This window comes from Battus philenor, unplaced genomic scaffold (assembly GCF_028537555.1).
Source record: "Battus philenor isolate CCGP_79_NKW_IND1 unplaced genomic scaffold, ilBatPhil1.0.hap1 SCAF_19, whole genome shotgun sequence".
Classification (NCBI taxonomy): Eukaryota; Metazoa; Arthropoda; class Insecta; order Lepidoptera; family Papilionidae; genus Battus; species Battus philenor.
In genome coordinates, this window is record NW_027181681.1 from 7,374,572 (window position 1) to 7,401,374 (window position 26,803).

A 26,803-nucleotide genomic window follows, 5' to 3' on the forward strand; every position below is an offset into this window, starting at 1 on the left:
TTTTAAAATTTTACCTATGTATTAAGTGCTAGATTTTAATAAAATGAAATTTTCTCGGCAAAATGGTGTAAGGAAAACTGTAAACTAACGAAAGTAATCGACATTTCCCAGTCCATTAACAAGTTGGAGTGGTAATAGGCTGGCCACATGGCACGCAGAAACACACAACAATAGCGACTATATCATTAATGGCGTCCGAAGTCATTTCCACGCACATATGAATTCGAAAACGCAATAATCATTTAACTCTAAAAAGTACTATGACCGTAGTAGCCAATAACAAGGAGCATTATCACGTGAAAGTTACATATTAAAGGTAATCAATGTTTTATCAGCATGACACAATACGCGGATAGCGGTAACTACACATGCGGCGTTGAAAACGCTCATGGTCGAGATGAAGTGACATATAGCGTTGAGGTCAAAGTACCTCCGCAGCCTCCAGTATTAGCAGTTGTTGACTCTTACGCAGATTCACTGCACTTACAATGGAGCGACCAAGGTGATGGAGGAAGCCCTATTTTAGGTTCGTAACAACATACGTACAATTTAAATATCTGATGTCATAATTTAATATAAACAATTGTAAAGAAACAACTTTTAATCTACGTTCCTAGTTATTAATATAACACTAAATATACTGCCTTCTTAACACAATAACACTATTGCATCGCACGCCTGCCACCTCTAATAACGGTGTCTCCGCGATACTAACGCCCGCTTTTATAAACTCAAATTGTAATCCAATTCTTTTTATTCAACTGCGTATTAGCACTTTTGATTCCTTGGTTATTTTAAGATTATATGTTACCTACCACTGGCTAGGAATACTGATCTGCTGAAAAGAGCCGAAAATTCAAGTGTTGCATTTTTAAATAACATTTAACATTGGTTCATGTAACTTATAGGGTTGCCATCAAACCAAGCTCCACACATTCCGATCAAATAAAAGACTATAGAAAATTATAATAAATTTTACTTTAAATTTTAGATTTAAAAGAAAGAAATGAAAAGTTTTAGATATCTTATGGTGCTTTATATTTTATATCTTAATCATATTTTATATTTATAACTTATGTTCTTACACTTAGACCCAAGAAGGATTTATTATCTTTTTTGAGTTTATTTTTATTTCTTGTATTACATCACTACTACTTTTTCAAAATTTATCTTACACTAACTTTCACTTGAAAAAGTATACTCACTTAACCTCGTAATTTTAATAATTACTAACACAACATTCTAATGTAAAGTTTGCTTTATTCGTGTAGGATACGTGATTAACTACAAACGTGAGCACGGTGACTGGGAGGAGCTTCAAGTGGAAGCGGGCACGTCGGAACACGTGCTACCAAACCTGTGGTGCGGCACTCGCTATCAGCTCTATATCACAGCCTTCAATCGTATTGGAACAGGACTCCCATGCGATATTGTCCACGCCTATACAAAGGGAACTGGTGAGTCACAATCAATTCGTATTCAAATTCAAGCAGTTTCCTTATTTTAATCAAACAGGGCTTTATATGCTAATCTATTTCATCTATTTTATATACTTAAACTTAGTTGTACTTGTACCCCGTGCTCATTTTTTGGTATTTTTTTAATATTAAAATATTCAAAAATTGAATAATAAATAATATTTTTCACATTATGAGCGATATTAGTAACAAAAAAATCTTCCTATAGTACTACCGTAACCGCTGTACCGCGCCTTAGTAAAGCGAGTCGAGGTGGGGGCCGAGTAAAACGTTAAAGGTACTTCCTCGCCTATAACCGCGTGAGTACCTTATGCGCCTTACAACGCTTTCAGTAGCGATGTAATCTTTTATGTCATAATGCATCTATTTGTTACATAAATAACTTACGAAAAATACACATATCATTGCAAGTAATTACTAGCATAATAACAAGTTGTATTTAACCATATTGTTATAGTACCCGTAAAACCTAAACACTCTCAAATGATCACCCTCAACACGACGACCGTCACCGTTTGGCTAGACTCCTGGGGAGACGGCGGCTGTGGAATTTTGTACTTTGTCATTGAGTACCGGGAAATAAGTCAAACACAGGTAACATGAACACAGATATAACAATACTCTTGATACCCGGATGGCGAAGAAAATATTGAAAACGCTAGATTTATTAAATTATAGAAGACAATACATACAATATTCCGAACAATCTGCATATGATTATTATGCTGCTTGTGCTAATAAAACTGAAAATGAAGTGTTATAATAAATAAACCAGTAAAATATGCGGGGCGGTCATCTACTTGTGAGTGAATTATAGAATCCGTCAATAAAAGTGAGTTCTGGACTAATTATCATTATCATCTCAGCGGTAGGAAATCTATTATTTGACATAGACTTCCCAATAGATTTCCAAAAGGACCAGTAAAAAACGATTTGTATTCAGCATCTTCCAAGAACCCTGTCAAAGTTCTCTAGCCACTTCACTAATCATCATCATTACCATCATCTCAGCCAAAAGACGTCCACCGCTGGGCAAAGGCTTAACCCAGAGTTTTCCAATAGAAGAGGTTAGAAGCCGCCTGTATTTAGTACCTTCCGCGGACTCTAATAATGTCCACTACACTAATCGTCTGCTGTATATAGGTTTGTCCCATACATTTTGCGTCCATCGTCTATAATAATTATTTAAATAATAATTGATTCAATAATATAATTTAATTAGTTAATTTACAGCTAATTAATAGAGCCTTTGATGAACGCTTGATATAATGCTTTTTGCTTTTACATTTTAAGGTATATTTTTGCAGTGGCGGCTCGTTTCTAACAGCGTGCAGGCAACGGAGCGTGTTTTCAGCGTGACAGGCCTCGCACCGGCCACGCACTACCAACTACGCATCACCGCACACAATAACGCCGGGCACGCACTCGCTCTCTACAACTTCACAACACACTCGTTGTCGGGCAGTCAGTCTTTGTTGCATATTTCATCCTTTTAAATTGTAGATTTCAAATTGCATTTCGTATCACAGGAAATTTTGCACCAAAAAATATTCAAGATCCTCTATACCCTCGAGAGATCTAAAAATATATAAATCAGTTGAAAAGTCAATTTATTAAAACCGTAAAAAAATTATGAATATTAAAGAGACTGAAACTAATAAAAACATTTGGGGTAAACGTGTATTTGAAATATAGATACGCAATCTCGAATAAAACAATAATTATCAAAAATTATTAATTTGTCAAAAAGTTTTGTAACGGATCATTAGGCTGCTCCGAGAGAATTTAAATGAAATACATTCTCATAAATGGCAACGATTTATCCAATTTCTGAGAACTTGAAAAAAAATACTGATATGATTATAAAATATTTTAATTTTAATCTGACCACAATTGAGTAACAGACGAGAGATTAATTAAATAAGCAATCAAAAAGGCAGTTAAAACAATTATTGACCGTAACATGCGAAGAGATATCATGAAAAAAAAAATGCTTCAGTTATGACAGTAATATTTTTTCTATACTTCTTTACAAGAATAGATGAACTGGCTTAAGACAATCTGTCATTATGCGATTACTTAAAAACATTCCTTTATTCCACTGTGCTCTATGATCCGATCAATAAAAGAAGAAAAATATTGATAAGAGTCATTTTATATACTTTAAAAACCAACTCGAGAAGAGAATCCATATTTAATAACATTAATTTTTGTTACGGCTAGTGTTCCAGTAATAAAAGATTTTCACAAGCGTTTCTTTTAAAATAAACAGTACCCAATGTACTCTCTGTACTTTATGAGTACTTAGTAGCAAAAATTCTTAAAGAAGCCTGCAGACGTCGCTCCATTACTTTATACATATACAAACAACAAGAGCAGCTATTCGTTATATGTCTTATGAGATTATATGGACAACTTTGAAGCGATAATGACGATGACTTTAAGGCTTACCGCTACATACAGATCTACGGTAACTCCTTGAAAAGTGTACGGAATTTTTTAACAGAAATTTCTTATTGTATTTCCTTCACCGTATTTACCAATAAGCAGTAGCTAATTTACGATCTAAAAAAAGGAATAGACTGCAGATAAATGAGCATGGTGATCAGCAACTTACTCTAAAGTGAATCCCGACTCTAACGATTTGACGAAACTGTACCCGCCTAATATTATTGGTGTCATTTCTTAATGTATTTAATTTCATTATTTTTTTTTTAACAATTTTTGTTAATATTGTTTACATCTTACATTTATTGGTAAAGTTTTAATTTTAGTCTCCCTTATACTTTAATTGCGTTCATTTGAATAACAACAAGTTTTTATAACAGCATTTTTATAAATTGATTTATAATCACGAAACTTGGCCACGTGCAACAGAAGCACGATTAGAAAGAGAAGAAGAGATATGAAATAGACTAATATCTGGAATAACTATTACGTAAAAGGGGACATCGAATTCATTTTTATGAAGTGCGATAAATTATAAAGTTTGAAAACCATTGTTTTTCTCTTTTACGAGTATATGGATACGGCTGTGAACTGTAAAGATAAAACAAATGCAATTTAACTCATGAGTCAAAAATCACCCAATCTGCATTCATGACGTGAATAACATTATCATTCAATGCTTTAAAATTTGCTAAACAGAAAGATCTGCCTATACTAATATGTTTTTTTTTATGGTTATGTGTCGCAGTAGTAGAGGGGGAGATTTCACCTGCTGTGCCCGCGGCCGGTTCACGCTCGCTGGGCAGTGCGCGAGTCCTCCTCCCCGCCGCATTGTCGCTTCTGGTTTTAGCCGCACTGATTGCCATTGTCCTCCTTGTGCGGCGAAATAGTAAGTCCGTCGATTATATTTTTTTAAACATTGAACAATGACCTTTTTTTTACCTTGAATTATATTATTTTGCCGAAATAGTACAACTATATCAATAAGCACCGACGATATTGCTAAGCTCGCTGAATGCGGGCAGCGCAAGAACGATCATGGTAGCGATTTTTAGGGATCTCCCCTAAGCCTTACAGCGGACGTTTATTGGGTGACATAATGATGAGGAGATGTACATAGTGTATACAGTTGTATAATTATTTGATTGGATTCTATATTATAACAGAGGATAAGACAGATATTGAATAAAGTTACAAAAACCATAAAGTAATTTTCATAAATTCCTACATTTAGTTGCGACCAAAGTTAATGCCATGTAAGCACGCAGCAAAAAAATTGAAATAGCATTACGAAACAAAGTAATAAAACATCTAAATAAAAGTATTTCTCAGACCGCTTGCTGCTTAAAATTTATTCTATAGAAATTTTAACTTGGATAGACTTTTGTACAGTGTATCTGCTGGCAGATTTATTATTTTTAAACACGATTATTTCAAAAAGTAATAAAATGTGCAAGGGGAAGGTAATGCCGTTGGAATCACTGACCGTGCGGACTTCTTAGTCACGAAGTAGCAGTGGTTGAACGAGCATCGCGCATTCAGCGTGGTGGCATTTTTAAGAGTAGTGGATTCTTATGTAACCGCGTGTCAACAATTTTGTCCACACTACGATATTTGACGGATAAGTGATGGACTTACTGTAAATTTATTCGTTCCTGGGTTCTGAAATTCCGCTCATCTGCTTCGGTTATGAATAACCCACGGCAAGGACCCAGATGGTATTCAGGGATTGCCGAAAACATTGAAATAGCTCTTTTAGTGAAAATCGACGATTTCAATACAGAAAAGATCAGCCTCACTGGGACTTCCAAGAGCGATTATTTATGAATTTTCATAAATGAATTGAAGTTCCGTTCTTTAAAAAAAATTATTTAAGCGCGGAAAGAGATTGACTATGTTTCAAGAAAAATAGTTACTAGACGATGTTGAAGCATTGTCAATGAAAAAAACTACTATTACTGGTCTCCAAGAACCGGCAACATCAAAAACTATTGCAATGTCACAGGTTAACTGTTTAGAGTGTCTTATCCACCAATAGGATATATGGACTTTTTTTCTAAAATGCTCTAGGACAGAAGCCAAATGTCAATAGCGAGAATTATCGGCGCATGACTACGGATCTCTTTTGTCTTGCTGGTGAGCTCATTACACGCGTGGTTCCACTAGGATAGTGCAACTGCAACTACGGCCGGTGTTTCGATGCTTTGTTTTGGGAGGCTTCCCGTCAAAAAATTATCAGTCGCTTTGCGGAGATCCTGTGGCCACCAAGGTCGCTCGCATAATTCCAATAATTTTTTTTCCTCAAAAAGGGAGCTTACAATAACTGTCCCTGAACTTTTGTGATTTAAAAAAAAATATATATTCGTCGAGAAATCAGCTCAGTTGAACAAAGTTTGTTGAAGCGTCTGGCGCAGACCACAGGGTTTTTTTAAACACTGTTTGCAACTCGATGGAAGTCATTTGCATTGCATATATTTAAAAAATAATACTCGCATTTATATTCTATTCATTAACGTTTTTATTAAAACTATGAGTTGAATATTACATTTTTTATTTAAATTTGAAAACGGAAATCTGCCAACAGACACCCGTATATATCATAGACATAAATTACACAATCTATACAAAACTTTTGTATCGATCTTTGAAGACTAGAAATAAATAATTTTAATTGAATCGGTTTTTGTTTTCTTTTTTTGCGAGGTTGTGGAAAATACTAAAAATTTTGAAAATGTAGCAAAACAAAATTGAATAATACCCATAAATATACAAACGTGCTGACTAACAGTACTGAAAGTACAAACTTACAATAACAGAAAAGTTTTCTACGTCCAGCTTATCCTGTCCTACGATCTAACTTTCAAAACTTTATTTGGCAAAGAAAATTAAAAGTTTGAGATTTGGTAACGGACCAAAAGTTATACCTTTAATACTGCGTAATCATTCGTTAATTAAGTTTACGTAACATTATTTTTAGGTATCTATAAATTTAAGCATAATACGAATAATAATTAAAGAAGTAGACTACCAATGCTCTTTAGAGAAGTTAATATCTGAATCGTTTTTGTTACTTGAATGTGCCAGATAGACAATTTTAATTTGATAAAAAATTGTGCCTTTAAGGAATTTAAATAAATTTGTTCTATTAGAAGCAGGTAATACGGAAACGGCCGCACCAGAAGTTGGCGTCGGAGAATCTCCTTCAGTAGCGCAACTGCAGAACAAAGTGAACCGAGACCAACAATACTTGGCGGCACGCGCACAACACCCGGCACCTCCCCACCACTACAAGCACGCTTCCAACGGTATATATGCACAAATTACAACATTTTCTACGTTATAACAAGATTTTTGTCATCGCTACAACAGATATTTTCTTAAAACGGAAATCTGAAGGCGCTTAATGTACTATGAAAGGCATTTACAGTAACTAAACTGAAAAATTTCCTCGGGAGTCACGACTTATTACTACATAACCACATAATTTACTTACTATATATTACATAATCGTAACAAACATAAAGGGTCTAAGGATTACCTCTATCGGTGCTAACTCTTGGTTTTCGCTGACTTACGGTATAACCCAGCCAATTGGTAAGTTGAGGTGACAGTATCCACATAGCCACGTCGGGAGACGGTGGATGAAGGCCGCAGTAGAGTACGTCCTGCGGCTGAAATGTTAATGACGATGACAGAGCGTTCCTGGTAATGATGCGTTGTGTTGGTTTTTGAGAGGAATTTAGTGTCAATCTTAATAGATAACAAAAATCGGAAAATAAAATGTTGGTGAACATTAGGTAGCACTTAATTGGTTTGCAAATCGACCAGTTGCCTGACGGGTTTTCATTAGTACACTAATTGAATTTAGTAGAAGTGAAGATCTGTAGGTATGTGCAGTGGTTACGAATACGTGTGTACAATTAATTACATTTCCATTAAGTACCACTCTGTGTACATAATTGTTTATCGATATTAATTTTCAGCGGTCTACTCGTTGGACTTGTGCCTATGATTTAAGAACAACTAATCAAACCCATTAATTGGTCTAAAGTCTTTACATTTCTTTTGCAACGTCAGCATTGTTTTCACGTGCTATATGCTTTAAAATTAAAAATAAAATTCGTTAATTTAATATTGGAACTCTTAATGATCATCAACTTTTTTTTTAAATCTATTTTATTTTTGACTCTACTCTACTGGTATTATAGAAACTGCTACAGAGAATAAACACGAAGAAACTTCACAACATATTGCTTTATAAAATAGGATTTAATCGGGAACCAAGTAATGTTTACGAACTAGTAACATTAACTGATAAAAACTTAATATTTATTAAATCGAAGTTACTTAATTTTAGAAAATGTAATGAGTTCAATGAAATACTTTTCGGAGTAATTAATAATTGTAAAAGTCATTTTATACTAATTTGACTCGTGATGTGATAATTGAGAAAACTAAATACTAATTTTGTACTGTAATTCTGTACACTAATGAGTTACTTATGCCGGAATACTTCTAGAATTTTGACATTACTTAAAACTATTATTTTTGGTTATTTCTTTCTATGCCTGTCTATGTACATATACATATACATCAATAAAATAACTTTTTTAGAGTATATAGAAGACATCTGCCCGTACGCGACGTTCCAACTGACAAAACCAACAGCATACAGTGAAAGTAGCTACAGCGGGAACGTGTATAGCGGGCCTTATCATTCAGTCCGTGGCTCTTTCGTTTACCATGACCTGAAACAGAACGACAAGTATAAGGTAAAAATTAATTATTTCTTAAAATAAATACAAACATGCTCTATTTACATGTCATAAGCCTGACCAGTTTCATATCCACAGGTGAAACTATATTTGTATACATAAACATACATATATGTATGTGTAGGCATGTGTTTGTAAATACACATACATATATGTATAAATATATATATATATATAATATATATATATATATATATATATATATATATATGTGTGTATTTCACAATAAAACACAATATAAATAGTGTTATTTTCATTGTTAGGGTAAAGAGCCAGAATACACAAAAGTCCGGAGAAAAGGCGCGCGTCTCAGGGACCCACATTCAGAGAGTCAAGGTGTGTACTTCACCATTATATTTAGTCCGCATAAAATGAACCAAGCTTACTAATAAGTAGTTAGCTACATTTATTTAGTTAGTAGTTTGCACTTTGTATCGATTAAATTTAATTTAACCCATTTAAGTTTTAAGTACAGAGATTCAAATTTGACAAAATGATCGCCTTTTATGCAACCTGATGGGAGCGTAACTGGTGTTGTAATTTATAAAGGTAAGCATGCACACAGTGTATCGTATTAATATTCGATATTTATTTCGACAATTCGACCCATTGCTTCCAACCTCCGATCTAGTAAATCCTTCCATTGCCATCTTTCAATTAAATAGAGCTTTGTACAACTACTGCCCAAATTCAAACCTTCGACATTCATAACTGTGAACTGTTATAGCATATCATAACCTCATAGAGTCATAAACAAAATCACTGTGTCCTTAAACCATAACATCGTACGTATATCCATTTGTGTGTCACTTGCTTCGCGCTGATGTTATACGACACGAAAACTCTTTAATGCACTTTTAGACGTGGCTTCATTAAACGACTTTCATAAAAAACAATCGTATGAAACGAAATTTAAATATTTAAAAGAAATCTAAATCATAATTAAATCAAGTGGTCAAAATAGAAGTTTTCGTGTGGATATAAATCAGCTTCATCGTGCGATCTGAGATGACACGAACCTGAGATTGTGTTGTTTGGCTTGTTTTACAGAATCGGACAACTTGGGCTCCACGGACTCGGAGGTGAAGAAGATATTAACCCTGCACCTGCCCATTACAGAGTACGAGGATGACGCCAGTGACGACGCCAGCGCCCCTCACTCCGACAGCGAACCAGCGGCAAGACTACGCCCTGCGCATCCTACCGCCTGTAAATTTCTAGCTTATGATTTTAACACTAATATTTTGTAAATAACAGTTGAAAAATATTTAATTTATATTATAATGTAATCATACACGAAAATAACCGTCATAGCGCAGCGGCAAGTTGATATGGCTATAAGCGGGCCACATGGCGTGCACAACTAATTCCTCATTGGCAAGCTTCTAGTCACTCAAAGAGCTATGGAGAGAACTATGGTCCCTACGTGTTCGAATCACTAATGAGATCTGTAAACTAACGAAAATAACATACATACCCCAGCGGATTGGCAAATTGAAGTGGCATACCACAAAACGAACACAATAAGTGGCTGTGGGACCTTAAGGTTCTAGAAAGGAGATCACGACCGGCAAAGGAAGCCCACAAGGTGGACAGACGACTTTATTAAAGTCGGAAGATGCTGGATGCAGCCCGCTTCTTTCCGGTCCTATTGGAATTTTATTTCTGAAGCCTATGTCCAGCAGCATCTTACGGCTGAAATAATGATGATGATGATAATAGTGTAATCTCCATTCATCGTTAAACACGTTCCGGCTACTGCCACTGTAAAATTAGACACGTTTCCGTTAACCAGGCATTAGGAAATATCGTCGAATAATATGTAATTTCCTCAATTTCATTTTTCAAATTTAAAAGCAATGTTTGTTTGTAGCCATGTCATTTGCAGCAATGTGAAGTATAAGAAATTTGTTTAATAACTGTAACTGGCTTTATTGTGATGGTTAGACCCGAGCGTAGAGCGCGAAGAATCGTCGTCTTCTTCGGAGAACTCGGTAGGTGGCGTTGTTCGCAAAGCGTTCCCGAGCCGCAAGGGCAAAGCGGGTGCGCTCGGCAAACGCCACGTCCGTTCGTCCAGCGGTTACAGCAGTCACAACGATGAAACTACTTTCAGGTGATTACTCTTCATTTTCGTATCACTCTTTTCATACGTAAATAGTTACTTTTACTCACAAAACATGCATGCCGGTATTAGTTTAGTAGAGCGTTAAAGTAATGGTTGAATTTAATAGTTTTGGCTTCTTACATCTTTTACTAGTTGAACGTGATGATTAAACATCTTCTAATATTTTTCTACAAATAGTATCCAAATAATTTGAATTTCATTACATATTTTACTCAAAAAAACTAGTCACAATCGGACAAGTAATTGCAATGTTTAATTGTGATGTAAATTATAACGTTTAGATTTGCTTAATTAAATTAAATGATTACTTTGACTTTCATCTTCATCAATTTCATTGAATCATATATTTGTTTTTAAATGTACATAATTTTTTTTCTCATCTTTATAATTGTATAAATTCATATAATCATCGCTGATACGTTTAAAATGTCCAAACAAAGTTACTTGCCGATGCAGCATATCAAACTACCCGTCGTTCAACGAGCACATTCACCCGCCTTCGAGATTCTCGGACGACACAGAGCGCGAGAGTCACCATCGCCGCAAACGAAACCACGCAACCCACAACGATCCCAAGATCTCTCGTGAAGCATTCCAGATTAATGTTTAAATATCATACAATATTTGTAAAATGAATAAATTGTACGTGTTTAGAAAATGTTGTAACCAAACATTAAAAATTGACGAGAAATTTATACAAATTATGAATACAAAATTATAAAAATAATAAAACTTCGTACGAACTGTAAATCGTAACTTCTTAAAATGTCACTAGTTAACGAAGCTTTATAATGGCCACCGAATAGCAGGTGAAGCTTATTTAAAAGGTAATTAGTGTAACTTTTTTCATCCTTTGAAAAACTCTCAACTATCAAATTTTATTTTACGTCTTATAAAATTAAAATGAAGCGCGTTAAAAAACAATGTTAATTTGATTAAGGTTTACTTTGTCTGTGAATCCTTATGTATACTGACGTATTAATAATATTTAAGCCCATTTTGAAAAAATGAAACCAAAACGATTGTCATTAAATTATTACATCTTATTTAGAACATAAGTTCTTAAGAAGACTTTTTCAATCAATTATAATTACACAATTCCAAATTTTATTCAAACAGCTCTAGTTTTTAGGTGGTGATTTTAAAAATTTTATAACCATAACGTCTAAGATATAACTATTTTAAGTCTTACTAGTTTTTTTTTTGTTATATTAAATGTACAGTGTGGACATAATGAAAGTCCGTATGCAAATTATCTAAGTCAAAAATAATTAAATTGTCATCTCAAAATGTGTAATGAATATTAAAAATAATTGCCATGTTGGATAATTACTTATTTCATAGTATGTATATATGGTTATAGATCTAGCAAATACAATTATTTTTAAAACTATCCAATAGTTATTTTGATATTCATTTCCAAAAGATATGACAACATGAAACGATTTATGTGGCGTATTCGCAATATTATCGGCCCTAATATTTGCAATACAAAAGTTAAATTTAATATTTAGAATCGAAATTGGTCTAGTTAGGTTTTAATATCGACTGTGTGTCGTTGTAAATATTGTTGTATTTAAATGTAACAGACAAGTAACGAACGTAAATATTAAGAAGAACAATAATTAAAATAATAAATATATACATATATTAAACTTAATGCCTTATTGACCAAAGTCTTAAAACTAGTTACTGATGTAATTGTAAAGTTACGTCTAAAATTCGACTTGTTTAAATGTTTAAACGTTGTGAAGTTTATGAAAACTTTATCATTGGCGAAACTTATCACTCTAATACATATTTACACACAAACACATGTACCGTAGCCGTTGACTTAAGTTAATATAAACGAAAACAGACGGGGTTGCTTTTTACTGTTGTTTCCTATATGGTGGATATCCAGGGACTGAAATTTTTGTTATAAAAATGTCTAATAACGACAATAGCTTTAGCTGTTTTGAGTTTTTTTCTTATAAATTATTAAAATTTACCTATTTGTTTCGCCATTTACATATTAACGCAAATGTTAAACCGAATATGTTCAGATAAATGACAAATAATTTCAATCTAATGGACCCCATGAGAATATTTTATGGATTAATATGTAAGTTAAATGCGCCTGCTTTGATAAATCTATTAAACCATACTTTTAAACCAAAGACAAAAGACAATATACTTATCTATAGTTTTTTGGTGAATATGGCAGGAAGTTATCTATCTTTAATTGTACATTTCAATTATATTTGGTAGTTATATCTCTGTGAGTGTTGATGTTGACGTAAAAATGGTTAGTGGTTGGTGGTTTTTGTAATCGACGATATTAAGAGAATACTGCGTGTTTTTTTAATATTTTACAATCGTTTATGTTGTCTCTGTCGTAATTCCAACGAAGACTGCCCTATATTTAATTGAAATCTATTTTATATAATCTAGACACAAATATTTAATGCTAGTCAATCAAAATAAAAGTATATCTTAGGATTTAGCAAGCTGATATGTTTATGTTGATATTATTTGTTAGTGAAATATTTAAAACAAAGTAGATTATTTATAATTTCAGAATTTCACTTATTGTTTTGCGGTAGCACAAATCTGTTTTAATTAAAAGTTTACATGTTTCGACCTTTGTCTAAATAATTAAAAAAAATTTGTGATGATTTTTGATTTTTACATGTCAATTTAAACACTACACTCAAATACATCACGTTGATAAACAAATATATTACGTTGATTCTACAGTGAACTTTTACTTAAATTACTATCTAATTTAAATGTAAAATTATCTTATTCATTAGCAGGGCTAAAAAACAATAGCTAATAAATAATAAAACTCGAATATTATTTCCTCAGTAGACCCCTGCATGTTTATCGTAATATTTATTCATATAAGTATGTTATCAATAGATGCATGGAATCCCAAAATGAAACTAAATAAAATTAATGTATCTCCCTGACGCTAGTCTACCTACCATATCATTTTTAACACTCCGTTATCATGAGTAACCATAATGTAAGCGTTAATAATGTTGTTGCAGATATGTTTTTATAAAGCATACAAACGAGTTAGGAACAGTATGATGTGAAAAAAATAAAAGTACATTTACTTGAATCTACTTTTTTCATTTAACCTCCTCTGTCTGTCATGAAACATTTATTTCCTCACAAGGAAACGCTGGTGAGGAAAGGTGGAAAGGTGTTCCTGTTTTGGTTGATAAAAAAAATTCTTGCAATTGATAGTGCCTCCATTTTCCTACAGTTGCTTACCTTTTCAATATACAACAAATATTACAATATTCAGATTTTAGGGATAGACACTGATTTCGCTTAGAAAAATTACTGTGATAAATTGAAATCAGACCAGAGAATCAGAATCAGATCCAACTGAAAATCACTTGCCCCTAGGTAAGTGTCAAATAGATCCTAATCCACTCAATATAAAATAGTGAAGGTAAACAAAAAGAATAGAAAAAAAAAAACAATTCTGAAATACAATTCTTATTTATTGCTTTAGAAAACATTACAAATCATTGTCAGGTCTTGCCTTATCATGTTCCCGCTGTAGAAATTCTAGCCTGGTCTCGGTAAGCCTCTTAAGTCCAGAGCAGTTGGGTTTTCTTTTAGACTCCTAGTAAATGGTGGGTAACCAATTTACTTGCAATGCTTCCAGTCACTTTATGAGCAATGACATATTCATCCAATGTAAAAAAATTGCCAGTTTCTAAAAACATGGCCATTTCTTTCTCAAGGTTTTATTACATATTTATTTAAGTGTATCTAACTTAAAAAAAATCCAATTACATTCTTCATTTTATCCAATTAATATGGATATTTTAGACTAATGTCAATAATTTATTTTAAGTGGTTGAAATATTTTTAAATGATTTTTTATTTTTAAAATTATATTATGTTGTTATTATTATATAAGTAAGTAATAAGTATATAGCAATAATCTTAAAAATACAATCTTTTTTATACAAAGATACTTGAAAGAACAAGATTGAACCAAACAGGATAGCGGTGGATCCAAATCAAAAGTAGATATCAGGACAAAATTAAATCATGGACTAATTTATTCCACAAACTTTCATTACTAACTCAAAATTCTAAAGCAATGTATTTTCATATTGTTAAAAAATATAGCTATATGTGAGTTAACAATAAGTAACCTGTCTAAAGACTAAAGAAACCTTTTATTCATTTGGATAAAAATTTATGTAGAGTACTATAATTACAATAAAAAAGTTATAAACACAAGAACAAAACATGTATTTTTACATCACATCTGCATTTACATAGGGTTATAAAAGAATTCACTGTTTTTCAATTCTCAATCTTTCTTACATTTCAAATAGTTCCTATTAATTAGGCTAGATTTTAAAAATAAAACTTTAAAAAAAGAATACATAAAAAAAAGGTTCCTCAAATATATTTGGTAAAAAGCTGGAATGAAATAATAAATGCCTATAATTTTTCCAAGCAATTCCAGCAAAACAATGATTAATGATGATTTGAATCACATTATACATGAATAAATAATTATTTTACAAAAATGAAATTACATATGAGCATTTCTATTTTAGCTCATGAATACAAAAATCCTTTCATGGAGCATCCTTAAAAAATTAATATTAAGAATAATCTGTGCACAGAGGTTTCTAGCTTTTAAACTTGTTACTGGAGTTAGCATAAAATGATTCTTAAAATAAAAAACTTCAAATATTATTTCATTGAAGATATTTTCTAATTTGATACAACTCTACTGTCATGTAAACAAGTTGAGTGAGAATATTGTAAGGCCAATTTTGTTTTAAATTAAATACTTGAAGTAAAGAAGACGTGGCAATGACATTTAGACTAATAAAAGCAAGCAAGCATTAATTATCTTATGTCATTGTACCAAATACTGGGTTATGCCTGCAAATACTAGGTCCATACTCCATGTATGCCTGTTTAGTGTGACATACTTGATAAAACTCAGGTGTAGATCCCAAAAGGCTACCTCCAAACCATACAGCATACCGTTGCATATTGTGTGACACAACTTGCACATCTATTGGTTTTGGTGTAATTCTTCCCTCTGATAACATAGTTGACAACTTAAGTCTTGCATCCACAGTTCTCTTAATATCTCTTTGCAGTCTTCTTCCAAAGTCACGAAACATTGTAGAGCCTCCAGAAAGCACAATATTTCCATACAAGCCTCTTCTTACATCAATTGGACAAGATTGAATAACTTCATCAACCATCTCATTTAATGGTACAGTAAAATCAGCATTCGAAAACTCTGGATGGAAAAAAATTTCTGGTCCTAAAAATCTTTCATAACCAACATCTACCGAAAATGGATTCTTGGTTATTGTATTAACACCTGTATATTTTTTCATCCATTTTCCAGGATCGGAGTCATATTTAGCAAACTCCTTAGCTATATCTGGACATATATAACTGTATCTTTCTTTTATAGCCTTTGCTGTCTCTAAACTTTGTTCAGGTGGTATACCTACTTCTCGTTCGCGAAGTAAAGATTGAATAAATGATGTGATATTTCTACCAGCAATTGGAATGTGTTTAATGCATGAGCCAATCACATAACCCTCTGCAACTGGAACAATGTGGGTAACACCATCTCCACTGTCTACCACAATTCCTGTAAATGTGCGTTTAGCAGATGTACGAGACTTCCAAGACGCAGCAAGTGCAAGAACGGCTTGAACAGCGATGTATAATCCAGGCACGTTAAATGATTCAAACATTATTTCAGCCAAATATTCGCGATTTTCGGGAGTGTTTAATGGCGGCTCAGTAAGTAAAAAGTAATGATCTTCAGGCTCTGCTCTTAAGTACTTAAAAATACATTGCTCTATGTATCGTTCCATGAGATCCCAATCTTCAACTAGGCCATGACGTACTGGATATTTCACTGAATAGCCTGTAGCTTCAAATGCCTCGTCTCCAATAAAGAAATCCAAATCTTCGACAGCTTTAGTCATACGCCGAGTGCTTTGATCGCCAACTTTAGCAGTTTCCTTTATCGCTATGGCTGACGGAATGATAAATTGGGGCTCCTTATTACCGGCGAATCCTAACTTTGTGTAGCCAGTTCCTACGTCTATAACACATGCTGGTAGGTGGTCACCCATAGCTAGTTTTAATTACACTAGAAAATGTTTTTACAATTGCACAAACTAGTTGGGTGCGGCGATTTGACACCGGAACAATATGAAAAAATACAGAAACCAAGATCTAATGACAAATACTAAATGTCACGGGCGATGATTAATTAAAAGCGTTCCATTTTAGGGACGTAAACATATTGCTATAATAATGTATTGCATGTCATAAAAATATATATCAAGTAATAAAATCATATAACAAACTTCAATTTCTTTGTATTTCCATACCCAGCACAAAATAAATTAATAACCAAGCTTTACAGCCTCCCTTGGGCAGTTGTCGAAAATGCCAAACACAAATTAAATTTGTTATTTATTATATTGTTAGTTTTTGTTATGATTCTCATACTCTAGAAATTTCTATTCATTATATAAATTACTGGTATATTTAGAAAATGAACCCAACTGGTACTGAATAGTACGATAACCAATATGTCGTATATAGCGTTAACTCATAGTGCGTCCGGAAACGCTGTGCCGTTCGTAATCGATTTTAGCTGTATTTTAGTAGAGAAATTTTTCTTTTATTCTAAATGAAATACAAGACAGTTGAGTGAAGTAAACCGCAAGACTATTCCATACAGAATATCATTACGTTAAACTTTTATTTTTCAAACTTACATTGCTATTTATATACCTGCCAGAATAATATCACGGAAAGCTCCCACAGTCGCGCAGCGCTTAAGCTAGGGTCGTGTTTATAGATGTAAGGCCGGTTTAAAACGAATTAAACCAATCGGTTTAAAACGAAAAAAACCGTTTAAAACCGAAAAAACTTATTTTTTTCGATTTTAAACGCTTATGTTGACGACTATGTTTTTCTTAAATATAAACACATTATCTATTCCAAGCGTAGACATTACCTAGCTAAGTTGAAAAACTATTACCTAGTTAACTATATTGGTTATTTTGAAAAGATTTATCAATCAGTTTCGTTCGGTTTAAAACCAAACTCACACACTTGCACTTCTCACGCGGAGAGACGTCATGAGACCTTTGAGTAGACCTTAACTACTTGGAAATAAAGGTCAAAACTCCTATCCACAATTTCTTTATGATTTAGGTACATATTTTAATCTATTGTATGTAATATTGTTTCTTTATAATTATAGTACTTTATATGTAATATACATAGGTATAAACTGCATAGGTAACTAACACAAGACCAAGTATTGTCGATAATGATGTGTAAAAACACTGTTCTTATATTTTAGTAGGCGAGTTTTAAACCGTTTAAAAAGATTTATTTGGGGTTTTAAACCGCCACTTTTGGTTTTAAATGTTTTAAATCGGCTTTTTTACATCTGTAGTCGTGTTTCATATCAGTCGTTGCTTGAAGTCTATCAACAAGACCTTTATTTTCGAATTGGTCAGGACTGGTAAAGCAGGCCGATAAAATATGAACGTTTAAGTTAATACATTACCATATCTTTTAAGGAAATTTATTTTCTTAACAAATTTATACCAATTCATTTTCGCAATTTAACAAGATTCAAAAAATGAAAAATTGTTAATAAAGCAAATTTTTTATTGTGACCTGTTTCTAAAAAATATATTTACACAATATATATTACAGGAATGTGACCAATAAATGAACAATTTTAGACGTAACAAAATTAGAAAGGTACTGAAAATTCCATATGTAACACGTTTTATTGAATTTTTTTTATTGATTATCATTTTGTATTAATCTCAATATATTTCATTTGATAATTAATTATTATTTAGATAAATGTTGTACGATAGAAATAGAACTTATGTTTTCGGGTTTTAAAGATAACTGAATGAATTTATAAATAAGATAAAAAGAAGTTATAACATATTTTCTATTCTATGAATAAGGCGAATAATTATTAATAAAATAAATTATTTTACGTCGAAAATTTTCATACCTGAAGCATGTACTTCAATCATTATTTATACTATAATGTAAGGTTAATTTAAAATATTATAAAATATACATTAGTTCCTATGTTACGAACATGCACATGAAAATTTTTTTGAAATAATAATTTATACATAATTAATACTTTAATTCAAAAATTTATGGTGAGTTTTTATTTATTTTTTTGTTTTTTCATATCTCAGGTGTTATTTTCAAGCAATTTTAACAAAGGCATTTTAATTATGCAGCAGCCAATACACTCCCTTACTAAAGTCATTGAGTATACTTATACAGCCATTTTTAAAAATGCTAACATCAGTATCATATTTTCAGACTTAACATATATAGACATAACCACAACATTATTATTATACAAAAACCAGTTTCACAGTCTCTGACGTATCCAAGGGATCATTATTTTAGATCTCTCACCACATTGCATAATCTGAGTCGTCCATGTCGAAAATGGTAAAGAAGCCGATTATGGTTAAATAAACAATAACATTGCCCGCCAAAGTCAAGTAACATGCGCCCCACATAATCTGAAAGAAAAAAAATAAATGCTTTTAAAACCATTTTTTTGTGAAACCTCACCATAACCGATTCCAACTTTCAGAAAACAGAACACAACATAAAATGCTTTACAGGCAAAGCATTTTAAAAATTAAAGTAGGAGTACAAGTAGGACTAAGCAAAGTACTGTCTTAGACCTACTCAGGTAGGTGTCACAAAATATTAATGCGTAAACATAATGTTTGTAAATTGAAACATATTCTGGTATAAGAGCCACAGAGCTAATACAATTCCTGAACTCTTAAGACGATTAGAAGGCTTCTCATATGTAAGTGATCAATGTGTTAGGTTAAGTATGAACCAGTATATTGAATTGTAGAAGAGCGTTAAGGGTAGTTAACACTCAATATAATGTCCCATCTCTTATGCATCTACTTGTATAAAAATTTGATCAATACTAGTAATACGCACCACTGTAGCCCGTGCCAGTACAATTGGTAGAGCGAATGAGCTTACAATGATACCCATTGTTATGAAGATTGCAGTCTCCATACAAGAGGAATTGGTGCCTCCCGCACTATCTGTGTGACGTCGTGCAATCATTGTCGGGATTGGGCACAAAACATAGAAAAGTACTACGAAAAACGGCCACCATAACCTAAAAATAACAACAAAAATCAGTAAGTATTTTGTCTCTTATCAAACATAATATTTTATTTGTGTAAAACTAGCTAAAAACGAAGTTTTTCTTCAATTTAGACAAATGAGCTTAAACAAATGTTTCATATATACCCACATATACACAAATTTAAATTTTTATACACACATAAAATATATTAAATTTCTCATATTGTTAATTTTTTATTTGTTAAGTTTATTTAATTCGCCAAAAAAAGGCTTTACATAGTCAGTATTACATATTTAAATACAAAATATATATTTTTAAATAATATATAATTACAAATTCATTACACAAACTGATATATAGGGAAAATCATTAAGCAAAGATAAAAATTTAATTTCTTCTTTTTTTTTCATTCGATAGAAGGCCTCTGCAAGAAATAGGCCTCTCCCAAAGATCCACGATGAGCAGTCTTGCGCTACCCGCATCCAGCGGTTCTCCCCTCCCACTGCCGCTTCACTTTTTAGCCATGGGGACTCGGCATAGGCCCACCCCATTTCCTGTCGTGGGTGTCGTACAAGGCTATAGAGGATGAGCAGCAGCATCCTCTACCTACACTATATTGCGATCGCCAACCCGACTGCCAAGTCTGGCAATTATTGTATATTCCCCAATATATGATACACCAAGCAATAAACAAAATATTATACTTCTGTTACAGGTGCAGGATGTATGGTATTGTCAACAATGTGGCTGATAGAAGTGGGCAATATAGCGACCTTATTGTTCATGGGAAAGAAGTGGGCGTCGCTAGGACGGTAGAATAGGTCAGCTCATTAACTGCAATGGATAATCAGTCTAATTTCACCCCGAGTGCCGCCAAAAATTGCATATTTTAACGACCAAGCATCACAATACAGTTAGTGTTATTTATAAAATTCAAATCTAACACTGTGGTCTTGGTAATAGATTTACATAAATTCAACTGTGAGAAGACTACAAAGTTCTAATTTTAATTTCTTTATTAAAATGAAGTTAAAAAAATCTTACTATATTACTATTCTTTCAATTATTATTTCTGAAACCATTAATTTTTGGATAGAGTCTAGCATACATTAAGTGACAACCTAAATACAATACAAGGGGTATTGTAGAAGCTTTTACACCTATAATCAATAATGCTGGTTAAAGTATGGGTCGAAAGATACAATATTATTTGATGATTAAATAAACCAGTTATTTGCATATACATGATAAAATCTCATTTTTAATACAGTTACTGTAAATACAATCTGTAATGGTCAGTGATAAACATTTTCCTCTAGATGCATAAAAAACTGGACAAAACTTTATTATATGAGATAAAGCGACAAAAGTCTTATGTCAACAAAACACAGGACAATTTATTTCCAACTATGTGTATTTCAAAGTAATGTATCGAATACTCATATTTACTTACTTAAACTGAGGCAGTGCACATGCCAGGATCACAAAGGTCATTCCAATAGAACCAGCAAATGCAAGAGACACCAAACTGAAATTTAAATGATTATAAAAACATTTGCTATGCTTAAAAATGTATCATTCATACTAAAAATTAACACTACCAATAAAATAAAAAAAGATTAATAGCCTAATAAAAGTTTTAAAATATTTTCTATTGCTTATAAATGTGACAAAATTATTAGGTAAACCATTTTGATCAAATTTAAATTCAAAGATTTACAAAAATTATTCAAACACAAACAGTTAAATTTTAAATAACACATTTTATTTAAAATGTACTCTGTTTTGTAAAAAAATATGTAATAATTATAATTTTTTTTTCTTTAAATCACAGAATTATCAATGATTTGTCTTAATAATATCAAATATATACGTAAACGGATTGTTCACTGCATTTTTCTTAGTTTTAATTATTTTTAACACTTATAAGTTAATCCTAATGCTAATGACATAACTACAGCAAATAAATCAATTATGGATGTGATATAACATCACCCATGCAGATATTCGTTATAAAAGAAAACGGTTTTTCTATAGTAGTACTTGCATTGTTTGATATGGAAAATGTACTAATAAAAATATACGTAAAAAACAAAATGTTACAATGACATTATTTCAATGTGGAAAATAAGATGAGTCAAACTCAAATTCTCGTAGAGAAAAGGTTTATAGAAATGTTGATTTTCGGCAAATATTAAACAAAACATTACACTTACCCTTTAGCAATCGATGAAAACGACATGAAAAAGAAAAAACATAATTAAAATCATGAAATATAAGTGTTTGTAAATATAAGGTATGACTCATACTGAAATTGAACATACGGAACAAATATCTTTAAACCCGACAAATTAATATAATATTCGTACCTTTAATTCCTGCCATTGTAATTTAATTAGAAAATTCTTATCTTACATCTAGTAAAATCACAATAGATGACACAAATGTAATACAAGTTTCATTTAATTTATAGATAATAAATAAACTACATTTTCGAGTGCTACCCGTCGAAAAAAAGTTATTTAAATGAGTTATATCCCACAAACTTTATCTATTTTATTTGTTTCCTTAATTGTCAACCGCTTAATTATTTAAAATTATATGCTTAAGTTATATAAAAATGTTAACTTAAGTATATATAGTTAAGGTAATATTTTTCCCCAAATCAAAGATCGAAATACTTAAAAATTTCTGCATGCAAATGACAAATTCAAAATATTTCTGTTAATTAAATTCCTAGCTTTTGATTCATTTCTAATAGATTTCTTTTATAATATATAGTATATGTATTATAAAATAAATACTTACTCCATTGTAACAAACACCTGTATGTGTTTTAGTTCCTTGATTTACACAATATTAAAAGTAAAAAAATTATGAAATGTGACATCTAACCTATAGCAGAATTAGGGGGAAACAGAAAAGATTAAACTTGTTTTGGAGTAATATTTTCACAAGCGTTTTCGTAAATTAAAAAAAATATGGATGACGATGCAGAAACATACAAACTTTGGCGTATTCGTAAGACAGTTATGCAGGTACCGTTCATATAGTTAAAAATTGTATTATATACTTACAAAAGAAAGTAGTTTTTCTGTTTGTGTGTACATTTTTTTTCGTTGTCATACAATGTTATTCATTTTATACTCTTTATTTCCAGCTATGTCACGATCGGGGTTATTTAGTTACACAAGATGAATTGGATCAAACTTTAGAGCAATTTAAAGAACAGTTTGGAGATAAACCAAGGTAAAAGTTTTGTAGCTAGAAACTTACCCAAGTATATTTTTGTAGTTTTCGATAAATTGTTAACTAGTTTATTAAGTTTAAGCTTGTCTTCTATAACCTGCATTTTCAATTCAGAAGTTTCGTCTCCATTAAATGACGATTCGTTTAACAGTGAAATGAATATTACTATGATTTGATTGATGATTATTTATTAACTGTTGCTGTAAAGTTGTTTCATTTTAATCAAGATATATGTTTTAAAAAATTGACATGTTTTTATGATAACTGTCAATTACTTGACAATACTTAATTTGCTTTTTTAATTGCCTATCATTTAAAGTAAGCAGTGATTGGATTTTTATATGTATGACATTTTTTTAATTTGAAATTCAATATAAAAATAATATAGTTGAAACCTGATATTGTACTATATAAAGTTTTTAGCCATACTGGACATGGTGCTTTCTTTTCCTAAGACTGATTTAAGACTGTCCATCTTGTTAATGAATATAAATAGACAGAGACCTTTGCAACTATTAGTAAAAAAACCTACATCAATGTAAATTAAACACTATTTCCTTAATTAAGTAAGGTAAACAAATATTTTTTGGGAAGAAGAAAAGTTTTTCCCATGTTTTTTAAAGATATAAACCCAATTAAAATTAAAATTTTAAAAAGAAAAGGTAACAAATACTTTTAAAAAAGAAGGCATTTACAGGTGTTAAAAATTTTAATTAATTTAAAACTATTAAAATCTTCATATTTTAAGCAACTATATTTAATTTTTTCTAAAGGGGCTACTCAAGCGAATATTCTGGAGTGTAGGTTGTATTATTTCATAATTTAAATATTTTTTCAGTGAAAAACGGCCAGCAAGAAGTGATTTGATTGTACTTGTTGCTCACAATGATGATCCAACTGACCAGATGTTTGTATTCTTTCCTGATGAAGCTAAAATAGGAATTAAAACAATTAAAACTTATTGTACCAGAATGCAAGAAGAAAATATTCACAGAGCTATTGTAGTTGTACAAGCAGGTATTTACACAAATTATTATTTTTCATAAGATTATTAACTTGTCTTGTCTCTGCGAACTGGTTCCTGTAACCAAGTCTCATGGTGCTTATTTTACATCAGGAAAATTAAAGTAAGTTTCGCTTTTTTACCAGTTTTAATGTAACAAAAATATCCCAAGGCCTTGAAATTGTAGTATTTAGAGGCCTGAGCTGAGTCTCCTCAGGTAGCTTTTGAGCTTTATTACCTTAAAAGAAGTTTAAGGCCATAACATTGGTGCATAATCTGCTATACCATGTCTCCCTGCAAATTCTACAAATGCACTTTGGGCAGCAGTGTAAGTGAAGTTTTACCTAATTACTTAACAAAATGTTACATATTATAACTTTTCAGGAATGACTCCATCAGCTAAACAGTCTTTGGTTGATATGGCTCCCAAATATATTCTAGAACAATTTTTAGAATCAGAGCTGTTAATCAATATTACAGAACATGAATTAGTGCCAGAACATATTGTTTTAACTCCTGATGAGAAGCAGGAGTTGCTGGCAAGATAGTATCCTTTTTAAAAATATGAGATATTACTTATAGAATTTAATTTGATTCAAAATTACAACTACTTTACTATTCTTTCTACTTGCTATTATATTATAAGTTTGGAGATAAACCACGGTAAAAGTTTTGTAGCTAGAAATTTACCCAAGTATATTTTTGTAGTTTTTGATAAATTGTTAACTAGTTTATTAAGTTTAAGTTTGTCTTCTATAACCTGCATTTTCAGTTCAGAAGTTTTGTCTCTTATAAATATTATAAATTTTTCATCTATTATATTATAAAAATAATAAAGAACCTTTTCACAGGATGCAAGTGTAGTGCAATTATGTTGTCGAGTGTATATCTACTAATCATCAATGGGGGGGGAGGCCTTAACGTTGCTGTGAGCTGGTATCAGCTGATATGGTGATGGTGAATCATATTATTGTCTTCTCAGGATTAAATACAATGATCACTTGTGTATGTAATGAGTGCCAGAAGTAGAAAAGTACCAGAAAACCCCAGTTAAATAGAAACTAGAATAAGACTTCTTCTTGGCCTTAACTTATTAGTGTTTCCCTGATATGATAAAAGCTGACATTAAACACAGACAATTTTTTTGCTGTCATTTTTACAATATAGAAGAAGAATAATACAGTACTTGAGAAATCAACAGGGTTTTTTTTACAACCTTAATACACTTTTTAAATTTATTACATGGTAATTATTTATATTAAACAAGTTTGTATAATGATACCATATACAGTTGCCAAAGCATTTCATTTAGATTGTAATCTACAGTAAGGACCCGAAATTTATATTTATCTAACTTAATATGTGAATTAGTTAAAACTTAACTCACAAATCAGTAAATTAAAGGAAAATATGTTGATGAGAATTCAAGCAGGAGATCCAGTGGCAAGATATTTTGGACTTAAAAGAGGGCAGGTTTGTATTTATATTGTTGCAACGCGACGATTTATTTTTGATCTAATGAAGTGATTTTTTTTAATTATGATTAAAATAATTATAAATAATTTTATATTACAGGTGGTAAAAATCATCAGATCTTCGGAGACTGCCGGAAGATACATTTCATATCGGCTAGTGTGTTAAGGTTATAAATAAATATACTTTTCTGTATTTTTCTTTTATTGTTCATCTGTCAATATATGTTCTATTTGGTTAGAATCATTCCTTAATATATAAGGATGTAAAAATAACAACGTTCGTTTGAGTTCATGGACGTCATCTTAGCAACACTTAAATAACATTAACAGAAAAAAACCTCGTATAACCTATTTTTGAGATTGATGAAAAGTACGAACTATGGGTAGTTTTAAATAACTATTTTTTTTATTAAGAAATGCGTCTAAAATTCTCCGATCATTCTGTATAAATTAATCACTAGATGTTGAGGATATAATGCTATATACAGTGGCGTAGCTATGGTATTTGGGGCCTGGGGCAGATTGGGGCTTGGCGCCCCCCCAAAGAGTCTAAATTCTTTATTTATATATTTTTCACATTTTGGTACAATTTTTTATTTTTTGCCCATAAAATAGTAAAAAATCCGAAGCACAAATTTGTTTTTTTTTTTCTTTTAAATATTAAAGAAATCAAAATAATTTTTTTTCTTAAAGGGACATGATCTTCACCCTTTTTGTATAAAACAAAAATGTGTTTCCAGAATTTTTGGAACCCTTTATGAACCCATCTTTGTGGCTTATACATTAAGGGAGAGGATCAAGTCCTTTAATGTTGAACACATATATATCTTCTTGTACATTTCATGAACACAGATATGTATTTTGTGATTTAGGGCCCTTTTAAAAAACACTTGTTTTGCGAATGAAAGGCTTAAACACTGTGTATGTTATAATTTGTATGTTAAATTATGGTTTTCATTTTCTCTTAACGTTTCATTATTCATCAGTAAAAAAAATTCAAAAAAATTATTTTCAACTTTGATGCCCCCTGCTTGTGGTGCCTGGTGCGGCC

The 26,803-nt window shown here is 31.6% G+C and overlaps 4 protein-coding genes across 4 annotated transcripts in view; 2 read left to right on the top strand and 2 right to left on the bottom strand.

Moving 5' to 3' along the window:
- Window positions 1-11,771, top strand: part of Dscam4 (Down syndrome cell adhesion molecule 4) — a 56,953-nt gene extending 45,182 nt beyond the window's left edge. Inside the window, exons 27-37 of the mRNA XM_068764492.1 lie at window positions 336-526; window positions 1,272-1,457; window positions 1,936-2,072; window positions 2,786-2,942; window positions 4,675-4,815; window positions 7,076-7,231; window positions 8,541-8,698; window positions 8,965-9,037; window positions 9,752-9,910; window positions 10,649-10,814; window positions 11,283-11,771. Coding sequence (XP_068620593.1) covers window positions 336-526; window positions 1,272-1,457; window positions 1,936-2,072; window positions 2,786-2,942; window positions 4,675-4,815; window positions 7,076-7,231; window positions 8,541-8,698; window positions 8,965-9,037; window positions 9,752-9,910; window positions 10,649-10,814; window positions 11,283-11,436 — 1,678 coding nt within the window. The 3' untranslated portion in view covers window positions 11,437-11,771. The remainder of the gene's footprint in view (window positions 1-335; window positions 527-1,271; window positions 1,458-1,935; window positions 2,073-2,785; window positions 2,943-4,674; window positions 4,816-7,075; window positions 7,232-8,540; window positions 8,699-8,964; window positions 9,038-9,751; window positions 9,911-10,648; window positions 10,815-11,282) is intronic.
- A 2,540-nt stretch (window positions 11,772-14,311) lies between these two features.
- Window positions 14,312-17,107, bottom strand: Arp3 (Actin-related protein 3). The gene has a single exon (XM_068764047.1). The coding sequence runs from the start codon at window positions 16,964-16,966 to the stop codon at window positions 15,710-15,712; it is 1,257 nt and encodes a 418-aa protein (XP_068620148.1). The 5' UTR covers window positions 16,967-17,107; the 3' UTR covers window positions 14,312-15,709.
- Window positions 17,108-18,644: 1,537 nt separating this feature from the next.
- Window positions 18,645-22,502, bottom strand: LOC137921350 (leptin receptor gene-related protein). The gene is made up of 4 exons (XM_068764059.1): window positions 22,393-22,502; window positions 21,479-21,552; window positions 19,869-20,055; window positions 18,645-19,426 (listed from the first exon to the last, which is right to left on the bottom strand). The coding sequence occupies exons 1-4, from the start codon at window positions 22,408-22,410 to the stop codon at window positions 19,313-19,315; spliced, it is 393 nt and encodes a 130-aa protein (XP_068620160.1). The 5' UTR covers window positions 22,411-22,502; the 3' UTR covers window positions 18,645-19,312.
- A 405-nt stretch (window positions 22,503-22,907) lies between these two features.
- On the top strand, window positions 22,908-25,951 carry Polr2E (DNA-directed RNA polymerases I, II, and III subunit Rpb5). The gene is made up of 6 exons (XM_068764057.1): window positions 22,908-23,063; window positions 23,186-23,274; window positions 24,113-24,291; window positions 24,662-24,824; window positions 25,672-25,750; window positions 25,853-25,951. The coding sequence occupies exons 1-6, from the start codon at window positions 23,007-23,009 to the stop codon at window positions 25,916-25,918; spliced, it is 633 nt and encodes a 210-aa protein (XP_068620158.1). The 5' UTR covers window positions 22,908-23,006; the 3' UTR covers window positions 25,919-25,951.
- The last annotated feature ends 852 nt before the right edge of the window (window positions 25,952-26,803 follow it).

Excerpts from the sequence above, each read along its gene's own strand:
- Arp3 (XM_068764047.1), bottom strand. The coding sequence starts at position 16,966 with ATGGGTGACCACCTACCAGCATGTGTTATAGACGTAGGAACTGGCTAC.
- LOC137921350 (XM_068764059.1), bottom strand. Across the intron at positions 20,056-21,478 it reads TGTGCACTGCCTCAGTTTAA|GTTATGGTGGCCGTTTTTCG; the intron begins GTAAGTAAATAT and ends TGTTATTTTTAG. Across the intron at positions 19,427-19,868 it reads TACTGGCACGGGCTACAGTG|ATTATGTGGGGCGCATGTTA; the intron begins GTGCGTATTACT and ends TTTTTCTTTCAG.
- Polr2E (XM_068764057.1), top strand. The coding sequence starts at position 23,007 with ATGGATGACGATGCAGAAACATACAAACTTTGGCGTATTCGTAAGACA. Across the intron at positions 23,064-23,185 it reads TTCGTAAGACAGTTATGCAG|CTATGTCACGATCGGGGTTA; the intron begins GTACCGTTCATA and ends CTTTATTTCCAG. Across the intron at positions 25,751-25,852 it reads TTGGACTTAAAAGAGGGCAG|GTGGTAAAAATCATCAGATC; the intron begins GTTTGTATTTAT and ends TTTATATTACAG.